The sequence below is a fragment of the Sus scrofa genome, chromosome 1, assembly GCF_054392235.1.
Source record: "Sus scrofa isolate SSC_HxYL_T2T_F1_AM1 chromosome 1, Sscrofa_HxYL_maternal_Yorkshire_Landrace_v2.0, whole genome shotgun sequence".
NCBI lineage: Eukaryota > Metazoa > Chordata > Mammalia > Artiodactyla > Suidae > Sus > Sus scrofa.
The window spans coordinates 104,565,273-104,582,897 of NC_139383.1; the positions used below are offsets into that span (position 1 = coordinate 104,565,273).

A 17,625-nucleotide genomic window follows, 5' to 3' on the forward strand; every position below is an offset into this window, starting at 1 on the left:
CCCACTGCCTCACCCTGCCCCCAGGAACCAGAAGTCTGTCCTCTATGTCTGTGAGTCTGTTTTGCAAATAGGTTCATTTGTGCCATGTTTTAGATTCCACATATAAGTGATATAATATGGTATTTGTCCTCTTTCCGACTTACTTCACTCAATGTGACAGTCTCTAGCTGCGTCCATGTTACTGCCAATGGCATTATTTCATTCTTTTTTGTGGCTTAGTAGTAGCCCATATATGTATTACATCTTCTTTATACATTCACCTGTTAATGGACATTTAGGTCACTTCCATGTCTTGACTATTTTTTAAGTGTAGTATGGAAGTCTCTAATTATTATTATTGAATTGACTTTTCCTCCCTTCAATTCTGCCAAGTTGTGCTTCATATATTTTGGGCCTCTGTTGTTAGGCATGTGTTTATAAATCTTATATTTCTTGATAGATTACCCTTTTATAATTATAATTATCTTTCTTACTCTCTAGTAACAAGTTTTGTCTTAATGAAAGGTCTATTTTGCAGATCTTAGTATTGTCGCTCCAGCATTTTTTTTTTTTTTTGGTAACTGCACAATATATCTTTTTCCATCTTTATAATCTATTTATGTATTGGAATATAAAGTGTGTCTCTTGTAGACAAGATACAGTGGTATAACTTTCTAAAATCCGTTCTGCCAATGTGTGTATTTTAATTCAAGGGTGTAATCCATTGACATTTAATATAGTTACTGATAAGGTAGAATTTATGCCTGCTGTTTTGCTGTTGGGTTTTTGCATGTCATATCTTTTCTGTTTCTTTATTATTTCACTACTATCTTTTCTCTTAAATAGAGATTTTCTAGTGTTTCATTTTTGAGTCCTCTGACATTTTTTTCTGTGGTTTTTTTACTTCTTTTCTGAGTCATTGTCCTGGACATTACAATTAACATCTTACTTTGTAATAATCTAGTTTTATTAAAACGAACTTAATTACAAGAGTATCCAGAAGTTTTGCTCCTATGTAACTCTCTGCCCACCTCCTTTATGCTGATATTGTCATACATATTACATCATTATACAGTGTGTACCCACCAACAGAGACTTATAATTGCTTTATGAAATTATCTTTCGTATCACGAGAAAAAGAGTATTACAAAAAATACATTTATATTGTCTATTTTATTTACCTAGTTACCTTAATCAGTGTTCTTCATTTCTTCTTATGAATTTGAGATACTGGTGTCCTCTCTAGTGTTCTTTGCTATCAGCCTAAAAGACTCATTTTAATATTTCTTTTAGGGCAGATCTGCTAACAATGAATTCCCTAAGTTTTCATTTATCTGAGAATGTCTTAATTTCTCCTTCTTTTTTAAAGAATAATTTTGCTGAATATAGAATTCTTGATTGAGAATCTTTCTTTCAACACTTTCATGGCATTCCACTGCCTTCAGGCCTCTCTGGTTTCTGAAATCAGGTGTTAATTCTATTGAGGATTTCTTGTGTGTAATGACTTGATCCTCTCTCTCCTGCTGCTTTCAAGCGTCAATACAAAATTACTGTCTGACTTTTAATAGTTTGTGATACGTCTAGGTGAAGATCTCTTTTATTGGAAGTTTGATAAACTGCTTGGATGTTCTGGTTGGAACTGCTGATTTCCATCAGATTTGGGAAGTGTTCAGATACTCCCGTGCCTTTCTCTCTCCTCCCCTTCTGTAACTCCCGTTATGCATATAGGTGGCACCACAGGTCTCAGAGGCTATGTTCATTTTTTTTCTTTCTGTTTTCTTTTTGTTGCTCAGACTGGATAATCTCACTTGACTTGCCTTTAGGTTGAGTCCCTATAGCAAATTTTCATTTCCAGTATTATACTTTTCAACTTCGGTATTTCCATTTGTTTCTTTTTTACAATTTCCTCTTTATTGATATTCTCTCTTCGGTGAGATTGTTCTCAACCTTTCCTTTAGTTCTCTAGATTTGATTTTCTTTTGTTCCTTGATCATTGTTAAGGCAAGGAAATTTTAAATCTTTTCTACTAAGTTCATTGCCTGGCCTTCCTCAAAGACAGTTTCCACTGACTGCTTTATTTCCCTCGTTTTGTATTTTCTTGTTTCTTTGCATGTCTCATAATTGTTTGTTTAAAATTGGATGTCTTAAATAATGTGGCAACTCTGGAAATCAGATTTTCCCCTCTCCCAAGGTTTGTTGTTGCTGGATTCTTTGTTTAATGGCATTTCTGTACTAATTCTGGAAAGTCTGCATTATTTTGTCATTTGTAGCCACTGAAATCTCTGCTCATTCAGCTTAATAGCTAGCTAATGATTGGACAAAGATTTCCTTAGATGCCTGGGATCAATAAGTCCCTCAGTCTTTGCCAAGGAGATGTGCATGAGTGTTGTTCATCTTCAATACTCACTCAGGCCGTTGTCAACTCCACCTCATCTTAATGTCTGCTTGCATAGAGATTCAAACTCAGCCAGAGGTGAGAGCTTAGGAGATTCTTGGGTCTTTCTTGAGTGTACACACTGTCCTGGGCATATCCCAGCCCTTCAAGATTCACAGCAATATCCCCGTCTTTTACAGCTCCCTTTGGACATCTCTCCTCAGCTCTTCCTTTTAAGCATTTTGATTAGCCTCTTATTTTGCTCAACCATTATCCACCACCTCAGGCACATTTTTTTCAAGTACTCCCATTGCCTTAATAGAGAAGAGAATTTGAGGAGGTCTTTACCATTTCTACTGACATCTTCAATATATTTAAGTTTTGATGCAGTGACAAGGTTAGAGAAATCTGTAAGCCATCAGTGTACAATAGAAATATAATATGAGCCACACATGTATGTTTATATTTCTATTAACTTATTTTTAATTATATTTTCATTTTCAAAAAGTAAAAAGAAGCATGTGAAGTTAATTTTAATAAAACAGTTTATTTAACCTAATATATATGAATATATACTATTATTTTAATGTATACTAATATAAGGTATTATGGAGATGTTTTACACATTCTTTTTCCGGATCACGTCTTCAGGATCTACTTAGAGCACATCTCAGTTCAGATTAACTACCTTGTAAGTGCCAAGAGCTATATGTATACTGGCTGCTATATTGGATACCATAGTTTTAGAACAAAGGTCCATAGATAGAACTGAGGGAGTATGAACTTGGATGATGAAAATTATCATTATTTTCACTAATCTCCAGTGGACTTCAGCATTTACTTCCATTATAAATATAGACAATGAACAACATCCATGTTAGTAGTACCCGAGATTTTTGTCATTGTCACAGATTGCATTCCCTCAGAAGGCTGACTCTGAGATGGAGATCTGTCGTGTAAGAAGTTTACTGGGGTCTGTCCTTGGGGTCCCTACTTATAGAGAAGTAAAGGCAACGAGATGAGGCAGAAGAAGTTAGGCTATTGTGTCATCAGAGTAAAGGCTTCAGGTGATCCTAGTTCTAGTTCTGGAGCTGGATCTGAGTTCCCATTCTGGAGCTGGAATGGCCCTATAAAGTTGTCCTAGTTGGGGTCCCACATATTCACTCATCACTTCTTTGAAATTGTAATTGGTATTGGATCTGCTGCCCCTATGTTTCTGTCACAGTTTTTAATATTATAACAACTGCATTTCCATATAATTGGTTTTTATTGCAATTCTATGTATTTTACTCATTTACAAACATTCTGGAAAGAAGTCCACAGGCTTGCTCAACTGCTGAAAGGGATCCATGACACAAAAGGTCGAGACCCTTGCTATGAGGGATGTGTTGTAGTCCTGGGAAGAGCAGGCCTGTGTGGGGCACTCTGGACAGCATTGGACAATGGACATTTGTCTCACAATCCTTTACCTTTATCCAAAAAAATATGAAAGCTGGGAGTTACCATCATGGCTCAGCAATAACAAACCTGACTGGTGTCCATGAGGTTGCGGGTTCAATCTCTGCCCTTGTCAGTGGGTTAAGGATCCAGCATTGCTGTGAGCTGTGGTGCAGGTCACAGACATGGCTCAGATCCTGCATTGCTGTGGCTGTGGTGTAGGCCAGCAGCAATAGCTCCGATTTGAACTCTAGCCTGGGAACTTCCATATGCTGCAGGTGTAGCACTAAAAAGCTTTAAAAAAAAAGTGACAACCTTCCCAATCCTCACAAAGCTATATTATTTGATGTTTTGTTATGGTTTAGGATCTCCGGTCTTCCAATGAAGAAAGCCACATTGTGAAGATTGAAAAACCCAATGAGAAGGGTAGAAGACGAGGAAGCCGGATAGCCCCTCAGGGCTCTGCAGGCCAGGGAAGCATCAGTCTCTTTCAGGCAGTGGGCTACCTCACAGGCGAGATGAAGGAATGCAGGAGCTGGCTGAAAGGTAGGCAAGTGCCCAGGGAAGAAGCAGCCAGGCCAGGCCAGGGAGAGAGCCTGGCTTCTGGCTTGGATGGAGAAAGCTGCTCCCTCTCTTGCACATGGCAAGGCCCCTACATTTGAGGTGCTCTGGCCCTGAGTTGGCTCCAAGTGGCCATAATGTATCCTACTACTGCTTTCAGAATTAAATGGCTTTCACTGATTTTAGTTCTTTGCAAATTCTTTACTTCTGCATGAAGTAGATATAGGACAACCACTTTAGCAATGTCTGAGTCATTTTTCAAACAAACTGAATGATCATTCCTTTGCTCATTCTGCAACTGTTATTTATGTGCCCAAAAAATATTGGCATCACCTTCCTTCCCCAGTGTTCAAGGCTCTTTCCTTTTAACGTCATTCTTCTTCTAGTTTCCCTAAAGTAAATGTTGTAACAAATACCTATACCTCCCCTGCCTGCCCCCCACCTGTATAGTTTGTCCTGGAAACCAAACTGGAGAATAAGACAGAATGTATGTTTATCCTCCATGTCAATACATCATTCAATGCTGATTTCACAGCAAGGTTAAAATCATTTCTTGGCAAGCTTTTTTTCTCCAGACTACTTTCTATGCTGCTCAGATACCAACCCTCAACTGAGTCATACAAGCTCTACACAAAAAATTTTCCTTCCCTCCTCAGCCCTTGCCTTGGACCAATAAATTTCCTTTGGAATGTTCCTGGAGCTTCCTTACCGACCAAGCCAATGGCTGGAACAGTGTTAAGTTGGTCTCATTATGATGTCTCAGTCTGTATGGCAAAACTAACACCCACTGAGGACTGATGGCCTGGTCACTCAGAGACTCAAGCTGGGCACAGTCTGAATGAGGGGGGATGTCCTGGCTATCACATCCCTGTCTGCCTTGGTTACCACGCCAACCAGTGGTCCAGCAGGGAAGCACAGCCTGAATGATGCTGATGACTCTGCCTGTATCTTTCAGATAAACCTCTGGCCCTCCAGTTCACAGACTGGGTTCTGAGGGGGGCTGCTCAGGTGGTGTTCGTCAATAATCCTCTCAGCGGGCTCATCATCTTCATAGGACTCCTGATCCAGAATCCATGGTGGACAATTGCTGGGGGTCTGGGGACAGTGGTGTCAACTTTAACTGCTCTTGCCTTGAGCCAGGACAGGTGGGTTCCTCTACGCAGTCTTGGGGTCTTGAGGCAGATAGGTGGAGAAGTATTTACTTGAGCGATCAGCCAACTTTATCCTACACCAGCCCACAGTCTCCTGAGTATCAACTTTGAACATGTCACAGAGTTCTTTGCAAAATTAAACTTCTATGCTCACAGCAAGTGACAGCTTGACTATATAGCCTATATATAGATAGATATTTGACTATAGAGCCTTCTAGAAACACTCCCTCAAAGGCAGGTGCAGAGGAAGGCTTCTTCGCGGAGCCTACAATCTAGTTAGGGAAATAAGACTGACATGAAAGAAATGACTCCAAATAATACAATGAGATGTATACTGGAGAATTCAGAGAAGGCAGACATCACTTAGGTGTTGGAAAGATTAGAGGGGGTAGCCTTGATCTCCTAGCATTGATGTGAAAGAGAGGAAGGTAAGAGGAGGAGGGGGTGGTGGGGTGATAACAAGAGCTAGGAGTCATGGGGGCGGGGAGGGGGGGCGGGTAGCTCTGTGCTGGTGGCCAGAACACAGTAACAACAAATAGCATTTTACAGAACTGGACCATTTCCTTAGACTTTATGATATGGTATTCCAGTGGTTCCCAAATTTCCCCGATGGCCAGAGTCACCTGGCATGATAAGAAATGCATTTTTTAGAGTTACCATTGTGGCACAGTGGAAGTGAATCCAACTAGTATCCATGAGGATGCAGGTTCGATCCCTGGCATCACTCAGTGGGTTAAAGATCCAGCATTGCCATTGCCATAAGCTGTGGTGTAGGTCCATAGATGTGGCTGGTATCCCAAGTTGCTGTGGCTGTGGTGTAGGCCAGCAGCTTTCCCGTATCTTCCTGGCCTTGGAGCCACTAAAGATGCAGTTGTCCTGGAGTTCCTGTCATGGCTCAGCAGTAATGTACCCAACTAGCATCCATGAGGATACAGGTTCGATCTCTGGCCTCACTCAGTGGGCCAAGGACTTGGTGTTGCCATGAGTTGTGGTATAGGTCACATATGCATCTCAGATCTGGTGTTGCTGTGGCTATGGCTATGGTGTAGGCTGGCAGCTGCAGCTCCAATATGAGCCCCCTGGGAAATTCCATATGCCTCAGGTGTGGCCCCCAAATGACAAATAATAATATGCAGCTGTCCCATGTCCCATACAAGGGTCTGATATTCAGCTCTTCCTGTTGGAAAGTCTCTAGAGATGCTCTCCTACACTCTCCCCTGCTCCCACTCCCCTAATTTAGCCCAGCTGATCTTCTGGTCATTCCAAAGCAGAAGGTCCCCCTGTTCCAGACCTGAGCTGTGGCCTCTGCCAGGCAGGAGTCTTTTTGAGCCAGAGCTCCCTTCCTTCATCACAGGATGCTGAGCTTCCAGGTGTTTCTGCCTAGAACAGTCAGTGCCTGGAAGGATTTAATACACACATATACATCTGCTAAGCAATGTGTGCTCTCAATAAAAGTGCACTCAACAAAATGATGCTCTCTGAGCACCAGACGTGGTGGACTGCTGCTGCCACTGATGGTGGACAAGCTCTGGCCTCAAGCAGTTTGGTGGAGGGCAGGACAGAACACACAAAGCACAAATAGCTCATTCTCTGCAGGGGCCTTGCAATGGATTTATTCAGTCCTGGCCCTCACCCTGTTCCCCTCACCTCTCACCCAGCAGAGCAATCGGAAAAGTCGAAGGCAGTGTACAGTGTTTATTCAGATCAGGTAGAGAAGTTGAGGTGCACACAGGCATCTCTGATGGCAATAGACTCAGACTTGGATTCTACGCTGCCTGTAGGCCTTCCTGCTGTGCCACAGGGCATGACATGGGCATCACAGTGGACTCGGCTCTTCCACTCAGGGGCCAAGAGACAGGAGAGAGGCAGGAGAGCACCCAACTCAGACAGTCACAGGGTCACACAGTGCAGTCAGAACATGCTCTAGCCTCCTCCTTGTCTCCCTCCCTTCCTCCTACCACCCTGTCTCTTTCACACACACACACACACACACACACACACACACACACTCCTGCTGTCACATCTCAGATTTCTTTCTTTCATTTTTTCCTTTCTAGGGCCGCACCCACGGCATATGGAAGTTCCCAGGCTAGGGGTCAAATTGGAGCTACAGCTGCCAGCCACAGCCACAGCAATGGCAGATCTGGGCTGCATTTGCAGCCTACACCACAGCTTTTGACAATGCTGGATCCTTAACCCATGGAGCAAGGCCAGGGATCAAACACAAGTCTTCATGGACATTATATTGGGTTATTAACCAGCTAAGCCACAACGGGAAGTCTGTCACCTCAGGTTTCTATTACATTTCCTTCTGTATCTAGCAGTCCAGACTCCCATGAGAAGCAAAGAAGAGCTTAGACACACAGTACATCATTTTTTTGTCTTCTTTTTTGTCTTTTTTTTAAGGGCCACACCTGCAGCATATGGAGGTTCCCAGGCTAGGGGTCTAATCAGAGCTACAGCTGCCAGCTACAGTAGCCACAGCAATGCCAGATCCGAGCCACATCTTCAACCTACACCACAGATCATGGCAATGCCAGATCCTTAACCCACTGAGAGAGGCCAGGGATAAAACCCACAACCTCATAGTTCCTAGTCAGATTCATTTCTGCCACGCCGTAATGGGAACTCCCAAGGTTCATCATTTAATTCTAAATCAGCAAGGGTAATCAAGGCATATGTGTGTAAAAAAGGTACAGTAGCTGTGTGACTACCATATATCCACTGAGTAAGCTGACTTTTTCTTGTGAGTCCAGGAGGGATGGTCTCAGGAAGCAGCACCAAATTCACAGGCACAGTAACTCTGTTTTCACCGCCAGGGCTGCCATCACCTCAGGCCTCCACGGGTACAACGGAATGCTGGTGGGGATGCTGATAGCTGTGTTCTCTGAGAAGTTAGACTATTACTGGTGGCTTCTGCTTCCTGTGACCTTCACAGCCATGTCCTGGTGAGGCACCTCCTTCTTTCTGCTCACAGACCCACAGGGCCCAAGGTGCTACGTCTGACACCGGAGGGGACTGCACTGTCCTGGGGCCCAGTGTCTCCACAGTCAGGCTGGTTTGTCTCGCAAGAGTCCATGAGTTCAGTTGCAATGCAAGGGGGTCATTTTGAGTTTAATAATAGGGACCTTTTAAAGAGTAAACACCATGTGCTTTTTTTTTTTTTCTGTGCTGATAATCTCTGAATGATAGGCTTAATAATTTATGCTTAATAATAATGACAGGCCAACATTTATTGAGTATTTTCTACACGCCAGGCTCAGTGCTAAACAAGGGAGGGTCACTTTTGTGCTTGTCCCCAACTTACGGAAGGGAAGACCAAGGCCTGCCGAGGTTACATCACCTGCCCCAGATGTTGACCCCCGAGTCTGCACCGTTAAACTCCTAGCCTATAGGAATCATCTATTCTATGGCCTAACCAAGACCCAAAAGCTGAAACTCACTTGTGATAGAATCAGGGAGCTTTCTTGGAACAAAATGTCTCTATTTAAAGCACAGCCTCTTTGAACAAGAAGCGTCAGTTGAGATCTTGCTGTGCAATCACTTCATTTTTCAGGAGTAATAAAAAAGTCAAGATGAAGGGTGTTAGGAACAAATAGGCCCTTCCCATGTATGATCCTCAATTCACTTGAACTTGCAGTGGGTCTGTTGCATCCAATGATCTCATCAAACCCACTGTCACTCTGTGTCCCTGGTGTCCCCCAACCCCTGGGCTCTACCACTCTCGACATGCTAACTGATTTTTAACATCTTTCTTTGCTTTCAAAGTCTGAAGTTACTAAAACCAGTTAGTTTCATTTCATTTAAGAGCTGTTCCATTACTTTTTAGGAGTACTTGCAAATAAATTACTACATTAAGCATTCTGGGCAGTTTATGTTTCTTCTTAGGAGTTCTTCCCTACGCTATCAGGACAAAACACTAAGGCAGTCATTTCTGTGGGGATTTTCTTAATGTCCCCCACACGCAAGGCCTGAGGAGATGGAAGACTTGTCCTCATTTGCATACATTTGGTTTGCAGTCATGAACATAGATGAAGTCCCTGAGCATAGCCCCTCAGCCAGTGCACTGAGTGGTGGTGTGTCTACAGAGCCCCCACTCCCACCCTCACATCACAATTTTTTTTGGCTTTTTGCCATTTCTTGGGCTGCTCCCTCAGCATTTGGAGGTTCCCAGGCTATGAGTCGAATCAGAGCTGTGGCCATCGGCCTACGCCAGAGCCACAGCAACGCTGGATCCAAGCCTCGTCTGTAACCTACACCACAGCTCATGGCAACGCCGGATCCTTAACCCACTGAGCAAGGCCAGGGATCGAACCTGAAACCTCATGGTTCCTAGTCAGATTCGCTAACCACTGAACCATGATGTGAACTCCTCACATCACAATTTAAAATGAAAAAGAAAAACAAAAAACAAAAAACTTTGAGCACCTCCTCTGGCTGAGCTCTGTGCTTCTACCCCAGCACATCACTAATCCACTCATGCAGTCCTGGCAATCCAGTCCACAGGGTAAGTACTAGTGATGCCAGTTAGCCAACAAACAGGTTTGCTGAGGGCTTGCCATGTGCAGGAACTACTCTAGATGCTGGGGAGAGCTGTAAACAAGAGAAGGCTTCCATCCTCTTGGAGCTTACATTCTTCTTGGGAAAGATAGAAATAGACTCATAAATTGTTCATTAAAAACATCATTTCAAGGAGTTCCCCCTGGGGTGCAGTAAGTTAAGGATCCGGCATTGCCGCAGCAATGGCATAAGTTGCTGCTATGGCTTTGATCTGATCCCTGGCCCAGAAACTTCCATATGCTGTGGATGTGGCCAAAAAAGAAAAAAGATCATTTCAAGATGAGGGAAGTGCTTCAAGGAAAGTACAACAGGGCAAATGGGACAGAGAGTGATTCCATTGTGGGTGGTCAGGGAGGGCCACTTTGCTGAGGGGACATTTCAACTGTCACCTAAATGATAAGAGGCTACCTGTCATCGGAAGATCTGGATGAAGTACTTTGCAGGCGGAACCAGCAGCACATGCAAAGGTTCCACCTGGAGAAGTGGAAAGTGTTCAAGAAACAAGCCCAGTGGGACTTAAGCCCAGTGAATGAAGGTGGGGTGACGGGAGATGAGGGCAGAAGGAGATGAGGTCCAAGCCATGTACCCCTTGTGGATCCAATAAGCCTTTTTAAATTGAAGTATAGTAGCTGTACATTATTATGTAAGTTACAGGTGCCCAATATAGTAATTCACAATTTTTAAAGGTTACACTCCCTTTATTTTTCACTTTTATTTTTTCATCTTTTTAGGGCCACACCTGTGGCATATGGAAGTTCTTAGGTAAGGGGTCAAATCAGAGCTACAACTGCCAGCCTACACCATGGCCACAGCAATGCCAGATCTGAGCTGCATCTGTGACCTACACCACAGCTCACGGCAATGCCAGATCCTTAACCCACTGAGCAAGGCCAGGATGGAACCCACATCCTCATGTGTACTAGTCAGGTTTGTTAACCGCCGAGCCACAGTGGGAACTCCTATAGTTATTTTTAAATATTAGTTATATTCCCAGTGTTACACAGTATACCCTTGTAACTTATTTTGTATCCCTTAGGAAGCCTTACTACAACTACAACTGTGATGAGAAGCCAAGAAACTATTAAAGTATTTTAAGCAGAGGAGTTATAATTTAAATTTAAACAAATCATTCTGCTTGTAATGTGGAGAACAGATTTTAGTTGGAACAAAAGTGGTTGCTAGAAACATAGTCAGGAGTCTGTTGCAATAATCCACAGAAGGGCTGAACAGTTCAAACTAGGGTGATGTTCATGAAGGTGATGAGAAGCAGTTGGGCTTGGGATATGTTTTGAGGAAGACAGGAGCATAGGACTTTCTAGAAGGCTGCAGCGCATGAGCAGAGAAAGGAAAGAAGATTCAGTGCACTCTTAAAATTTGCCTAAGCACCTGAGTTGATGGAGAAGATTAAAAGAAAAACCAGTTGGTGGTGGGAGGCAGGATACAAATCAGGAATTCTGTTTGGAGATCCAACGGATATAGAGAACAGACTTGTTGCCAAAGGGGTGGGGGGGAAGGGAAGGATTGGGAGTTTGGGATTAGCAGATGCAAACTATTATGTATAGGATGGATAAACATCAAGATCCTACAGTATAGCACAGTGAATGATATTCAGTATCCTATGATAAATCATAATGGAAAAGAATATAAATAGAAATAGGTATACATATACATATAGATATACCTATAGATAGATATAGATATAAAACAGAATCATTTTGCTGTACAGTGGAAAGTAACACAACATTGTAAATAACTATCCTTCAATACACTTTTTTAAAGAGTTCTATTTGGACATATTAAACTTTAAACTTTCAAGTAGAGATGTTGAGAAGAAGGAAATTGGATGTGCACATCTGGAACTTAGTGATATAGTCAAGATTAGGAAGGCAGAAGCATATAGAAGATATTTCATCCATGAGACTAAAGGCTATCACCTAGAAAGAGAAGGTTAAGAGATAGAAGACCCAAGACATAGCTGTGGGCTCTTCTGATATTCAGATATCTGGTAGAAGGAGGACCAAGGAAGGGGACTTGAGAAGAAGCAGCTGGAGAAGCAGCTAGTGCAGGGTTATGGTAGCCCTGACAGAGAATCCAGTGGTAAAATGAAAGGGGCAGAGGGTGACCATGGACTTAGCAGGATAGATGTCACTGATGAGCTGGACAAGAGCCATTTCCATGGTACAGGAAAAGTACACACCTGATTAGAGTAGGTTTAGGAAAGAATGGGAGTAGAAAGATTGAGGACAGCAAAGATAGACTGGTTTGAGGAGTATCTGTGAAGAGGGGGTGAGAAATGGGGGAATACCTGGAGCAGAAATCAGGTTAAAGGGGAAGGATGTTTTTGGTACCTACTATCTTTTTTAAAAATATAAGTGTAGTTGACTTACAATGTTGGGTTCATTTCAGGTGTACAGCAAAGGGATATACATATGTATACCACTTTAAAATTTTTTTCTTGCTTTTTTTAGGGCCACACCCACGGCATATGGAAGTTCCTATGCTAGGGGTTGAATCGGAGCTGCAGCTGCCAGCCTGCACCACAGCTCACAGCAATGCTGGATCCTCAACCCACGAGCCAGACCAGGGATCAGACCCAAGTCCTCACAGATACTAGTCAGTTTTGAAACCCCTGAGCCACAACAGGAACTCCTATATATCACTTTATATTACTATATGTTTTTAGATCCTTTTCTATTATAGGTTATTAACAAGATTTTAAATACATATATTGTAATATTTAATATCTTGTAATAACCTATAATAGAAAAGTGCTGTGCTATACAGTAGTTCCTTGTTGTTTACCTACTTTATTTATATAGTATTTAATCTCAAACTCCTAATTTATCCCTCCCCCATGGGGAGGGTTTTTTAAAGTATAAGATACCAGAGCATTTTATATATTTATGAGAGTGACACAGAGAAAAAGGAAAGGTTGAAGCTGCAGGAGAGAGAAGACAGAATTGCAGGAATGAAGTCTTTAAAACAGACTGGCTCTCAAAGTATAAGGGAAAGAACTGGTCTGAGAAGGGAGCAGAGATGCAGCCATTATGTGAAAAAGGCAGAGAGGCAGAGTATGTCAGGAACAAAGCAGTCAGAGTGTGAATCTTAGGGTCAGGAAAACAAAGAATTTCTCTTCTTGTCATTTCTGTTTTCCTAATGAAGTAAAGCAAGGTGGTTAGCTGAAACTACAAGGAAACAGAAAGGGAAGATTCACAGAGAAAGAAGAAAACATGAAATAGTCATCTCAGCAAGTTAGAGAGTTAATTTGCTAGGGATGTCTAGTAGGGTTTTCAGGCAGTCTTAAATGCCCCCTTGAGACTCATCATCCTTAATTAAAAGCCAACCAATCAACCGGATCATGTGAATCCATGTTTTATCCTGCAGCTCGCTGCCTATGGGAGTCATGAGGTGTTAGGTGGCGAGTGGCTAGTCCCTTCAGCAGAAACTGAGGCTAAGGAAGGTTAATTACCTAACGTTGCTCACTCAGCCTGAGTGAAGGAGTTAGAATTTGCACCTCGCTCCATATTTCTCCAAATCCATGCTCTTTCCAAGGAAGAGGTCATGAAGGGAGAAGACACAGTGAACTGAAGATTTTCATTTCATGCAGTGGTTCCCAGAGTGACTCAAAGTCCTTCAGCTGAATTCAAGCCTGCACATTTCCTATGAGCTATAGCAACTTCCTCCTAAAAGGCTATTTAAAGCATGTATTCTAAATGTTCTCAGCCCAAAGTACATCGTGATGTACATCGTAATGATCCAAAGGCAATACATGACATTTTGTAAGGATTAAAGATTGCGTTTGGTTTTCTTGGTTTAAGAAACAAGGAAATATGTAAATTATTTTATAAAGTTTTCAATTAAAACAAGTCATCAGACTTTTATGGGGTTTTTTGGGCCGCGCATGTGGAAATTCCCTGGCCAGGGATCAACCCTGTGCTTCAGTTGTGACCACTGCACCACACAGGAAGTTCTAAGACTTTTAATTTTGTTTTCCAAAGATGCTGACTTATATTGAACATCTTATTTCCACTCCCTGGTCAATGGACCACTAGAGTCTCAAGGGAGCCAGGAATGACTATGCCAAGAAGAGAGGCTAGTGAGTGGTATAGTGACCAGAGCTGATGAGATGGTGTTGAAAGAAGGGTGATCACGGTGATTAATCCTTGGCCTCTTCCATCTCCAGCCCCATCCTCTCCAGTGCTTTGGGTTCAATCTTCAGCAAGCGGGACCTCCCAGTCTTCACCCTGCCCTTCAACATCGCCGTGACCCTGTACCTGGCAGCCACAGGCCCCTACAACCTCTTCTTCCCCACGACGCTGGTGGAGCCTATGTCTTCAGTGCCCAACATCACCTGGACAGAGATTGAGATGCCTTTGGTAAGGTACTGATGGAGGTGTGTGGGGCCATGATCCCACTGCAGACCTTCTTGCTCACCAGTTTGTGGATTCTGCGGGCTCTCACCTTCTCTAGATGCACCTCCAGCAGATGATGGGTCCAGCAGAGAGGAGGACAGGGAAGAGTCACTGTCACCTCCATATGTTCTCTCAATAACTCCCTACTAGAGACCTTATATGTGTCAGGTGCTTTATCAGACACTGGGAAAACACAAAGAATAAGACAACATCCCTGCCTTTGTGACATCTATACTCAGCACAGGGCAACAGATAATAAACAAGTGTAGAGATAAGGGTTAGGTTGGCCATACAGAACAGTGGAGTTGAGGGGAAAATGTTAAGTAATATGGATAGTTGAGTAAGGGGTACAGACCCTAAAATAATATTTAAAATTGGGATATTAAAGATATTATTAATAGAAGATGAGGGTAAATTTTTGTGTATTTTCCATACAAGTAGTTCTCAAGCAGGAGTGATTTTGCCCTCCTGGTAAGGGTAAATGTCTACAGAAATGTTTTAATTATTAAGACAGGGAGAAGGGGTAAAACTGGCATCCAGTGAGTGGAGGCCAAGGATGCTACTAGATATCCTACAATACACAGGTGAACCCCCCTCCCCACAGCATAGAATTAACCATCCCAAAATACCAGTCATGCCAAAGGTGAGAAACCCTGCTTTATATCCTACACGTGGATATAGTCATTTAGTCTACAACCTCTAGACATCAGAAGTAAAGCGATATAATAAAAATCTGACATAAGCTTAAATATGTAGAATTATAAAATTTTAACCCTGTTAATGAATACAGCTAACAGCTTACACGGAAGCAAGTTTATTATGTATCAGACACTATTCCAGGCACTTAGCTTTTGAACTCATTCAACCTTCACCATAACCCAATACTGTAAGTACTGTTATCATCCCCTTTTACAGATGAGAAAACAGAGGCACAGAGAAGGTTCATTGCCCAAGGTCAAACTGTAGCTAGTGCTTCATATATCCATGTGATCTGATTTCTGAGCCTTCTCCCATCCCCCACCCCAAGCCTGGTCCTCCAACTAGATGTGTTTAAACTTTTGCATGGTCCTGGTGCTGGGCAGACACTCAGCTCTGGGCCACTGCTCCCGGGTGGGGTGGATAGCACAGGCCTCTGGGGTCAGCTATCCTCTAAGCCTGAACCTATAGAAGAGGAAAGGCTCCCCTGCGCCTCATGGCAAATGCTGCTGCCAATAACACCAAACCTTTTTAAAGTTCTTTTCCTTTTAAAAAATTTTTCTGGGGCTGGAGTGAGATCAAAGGTGAGGTTAGGGCCTAAATCCAAGACAATGGAAAAGCCAGAGTGAGCCCTTCTTTTGTTTGTTGTAGTTGATTTACAATGTTGTACCAATTTCTTCTGTACAATAAAGTGACAGGTATATATATATATATATATATATATATATATATATAAATGCACACACACACACACACACACACACAGTCTTTTTATATTCTTTTCTTCTGAGGGAGTTATTTTATCTTTATATAGTATAACAGAAGTTGACACACCCCTGTATGTCAACTATAATAAAAATAAAATAAAAATAAAAATAAACCAATAGCTCTACTTTCAAGCAGAAGCCCATCTTCTCAAATGGAAAAGTGCTAGGGTCTGAGCAGGGACAAAATTACCTTTGAATCGTCAATGATCAGCCACCTGGTGGCTGGGCGCACTGTCCCCGGGGTGCAACCCACAGTCCCTGAGCCCTACCCATGAGGCAAGATACAATTGACAGCCGTAGAGGCATGCAGCACTGCCAGAGGGAAAGGCCCCCCCCCAAGCCTCCCACCCTCCCTGTGTGGGGAGGACAGGCAGTCCCCCGAGGGACCAAAGTGAGAGAGCCTCGCAGAACAGGAGCTTCCTGGGGTTCTCATTGTGGCTCAGGAGGTTAAGAACCCAACTAGTATCCATGAGAACGAAGGTCCAATTCCTGACATCCCTCAGTGGGTTAAGGATCCACCATTGCCATGAGCTGTGGTGTAGGTTACAGATGTGGCTCGGATCCTGTGTTGCTGTGGCTGTGGTATAGGCCGGCAGCTATAGCTCGGATTGGACCCCTAGCCTGGGAACTTCCATATGTCGCAGGCATGGCCCTAAAAAGAAAAAAAAAAAGAGGGGCTCTTGCTCATTTTCAAGATAAACAATTAAATCCACCTACCCTGAAGCCAAGCTCACCCTCTGAGCTCCCCACCATCACTCTGACAACAGGCTCTTCTTCTGCACCATCCTGACCTGAGTTTTGAAGAATCAATCCCATTTCCCTCTTCCTCTTTACAACAGTGGGGGGAATGACTTCTGTTTTGTTTAAACCAGCTTGTAGTTGTTACACAAGGATTATCCAGAGTACCTAGGAGGCTACTGTTTAGTAAATTTCCACCGCACACCTGACTGCCCTTTGCACTGGGGTGTTGGCTGTGGCCTGAGAGCAGCATGGAGGCCAGGCCACCTTTTACCAGGCTGAAATTTAGATCCTGGTGGACCTTCATTCTAAACCCAGGCTCTACTCCAAGGCAGCTTGTTCCCTCATTCCTCTCATTCCTGCTTGCTTGGGCTTTAAACCTGGCTTCCCAGACTGGAAAGCGAGAGTCAGATGCCCCAAAGCATCTTGCATTCCTCAGATGCAGGAAAATCATGGAATAGTTACTGAGTAGATTTCCAGGCTGTTCCCACACTAAAGCTGAGGTTCCTGAACTGGTAGAAAGTGTTTTCAGGGTTCCTTCAAAGAAGAAGGACCTACAGCCTGTCATTCCATGCCCAGGTCTGTAGGCTCTGGCCCAGTGACTGGTGATTAAAGGCCACCTTTGGGGAGACAACAGTGGACATCATTTCAAAGCTCTCTGGGACTCCTCGAATACTCTTTTCTAAAGAAGTCAGATTGACTCCAGAATTAAGTCAAGTTGTTAAAAAGTACAAAATTTCAACCAGAGGAGAAATACAATTAACTCCCAACATCTCCTCTGCATCATCTGTCATTAATCTATTGTTCCTCAACCTGCTGTATAGCACAGGGAAGGCTACCCGGTATTCCGTGATAATCTAGATGGGAGAGGAATCTGAAAATGTATAACTGAATCCTTTGGTTGTACAGCAGAAATATACTTCAATAAAACTTTGACATCAAAAAGCAAA

General features: G+C 43.0%; 1 protein-coding gene across 1 annotated transcript in view; it reads left to right on the forward strand.

The window, feature by feature from the left end:
* Positions 1-17,625, forward strand: part of SLC14A2 (solute carrier family 14 member 2) — a 486,884-nt gene that overhangs the window by 427,990 nt on the left and 41,269 nt on the right. Inside the window, exons 5-8 of the mRNA XM_021092457.2 lie at positions 4,156-4,336; positions 5,307-5,496; positions 8,322-8,450; positions 14,246-14,438. Of these exons, the coding sequence (XP_020948116.2) occupies positions 4,156-4,336; positions 5,307-5,496; positions 8,322-8,450; positions 14,246-14,438 (693 nt within the window). The remainder of the gene's footprint in view (positions 1-4,155; positions 4,337-5,306; positions 5,497-8,321; positions 8,451-14,245; positions 14,439-17,625) is intronic.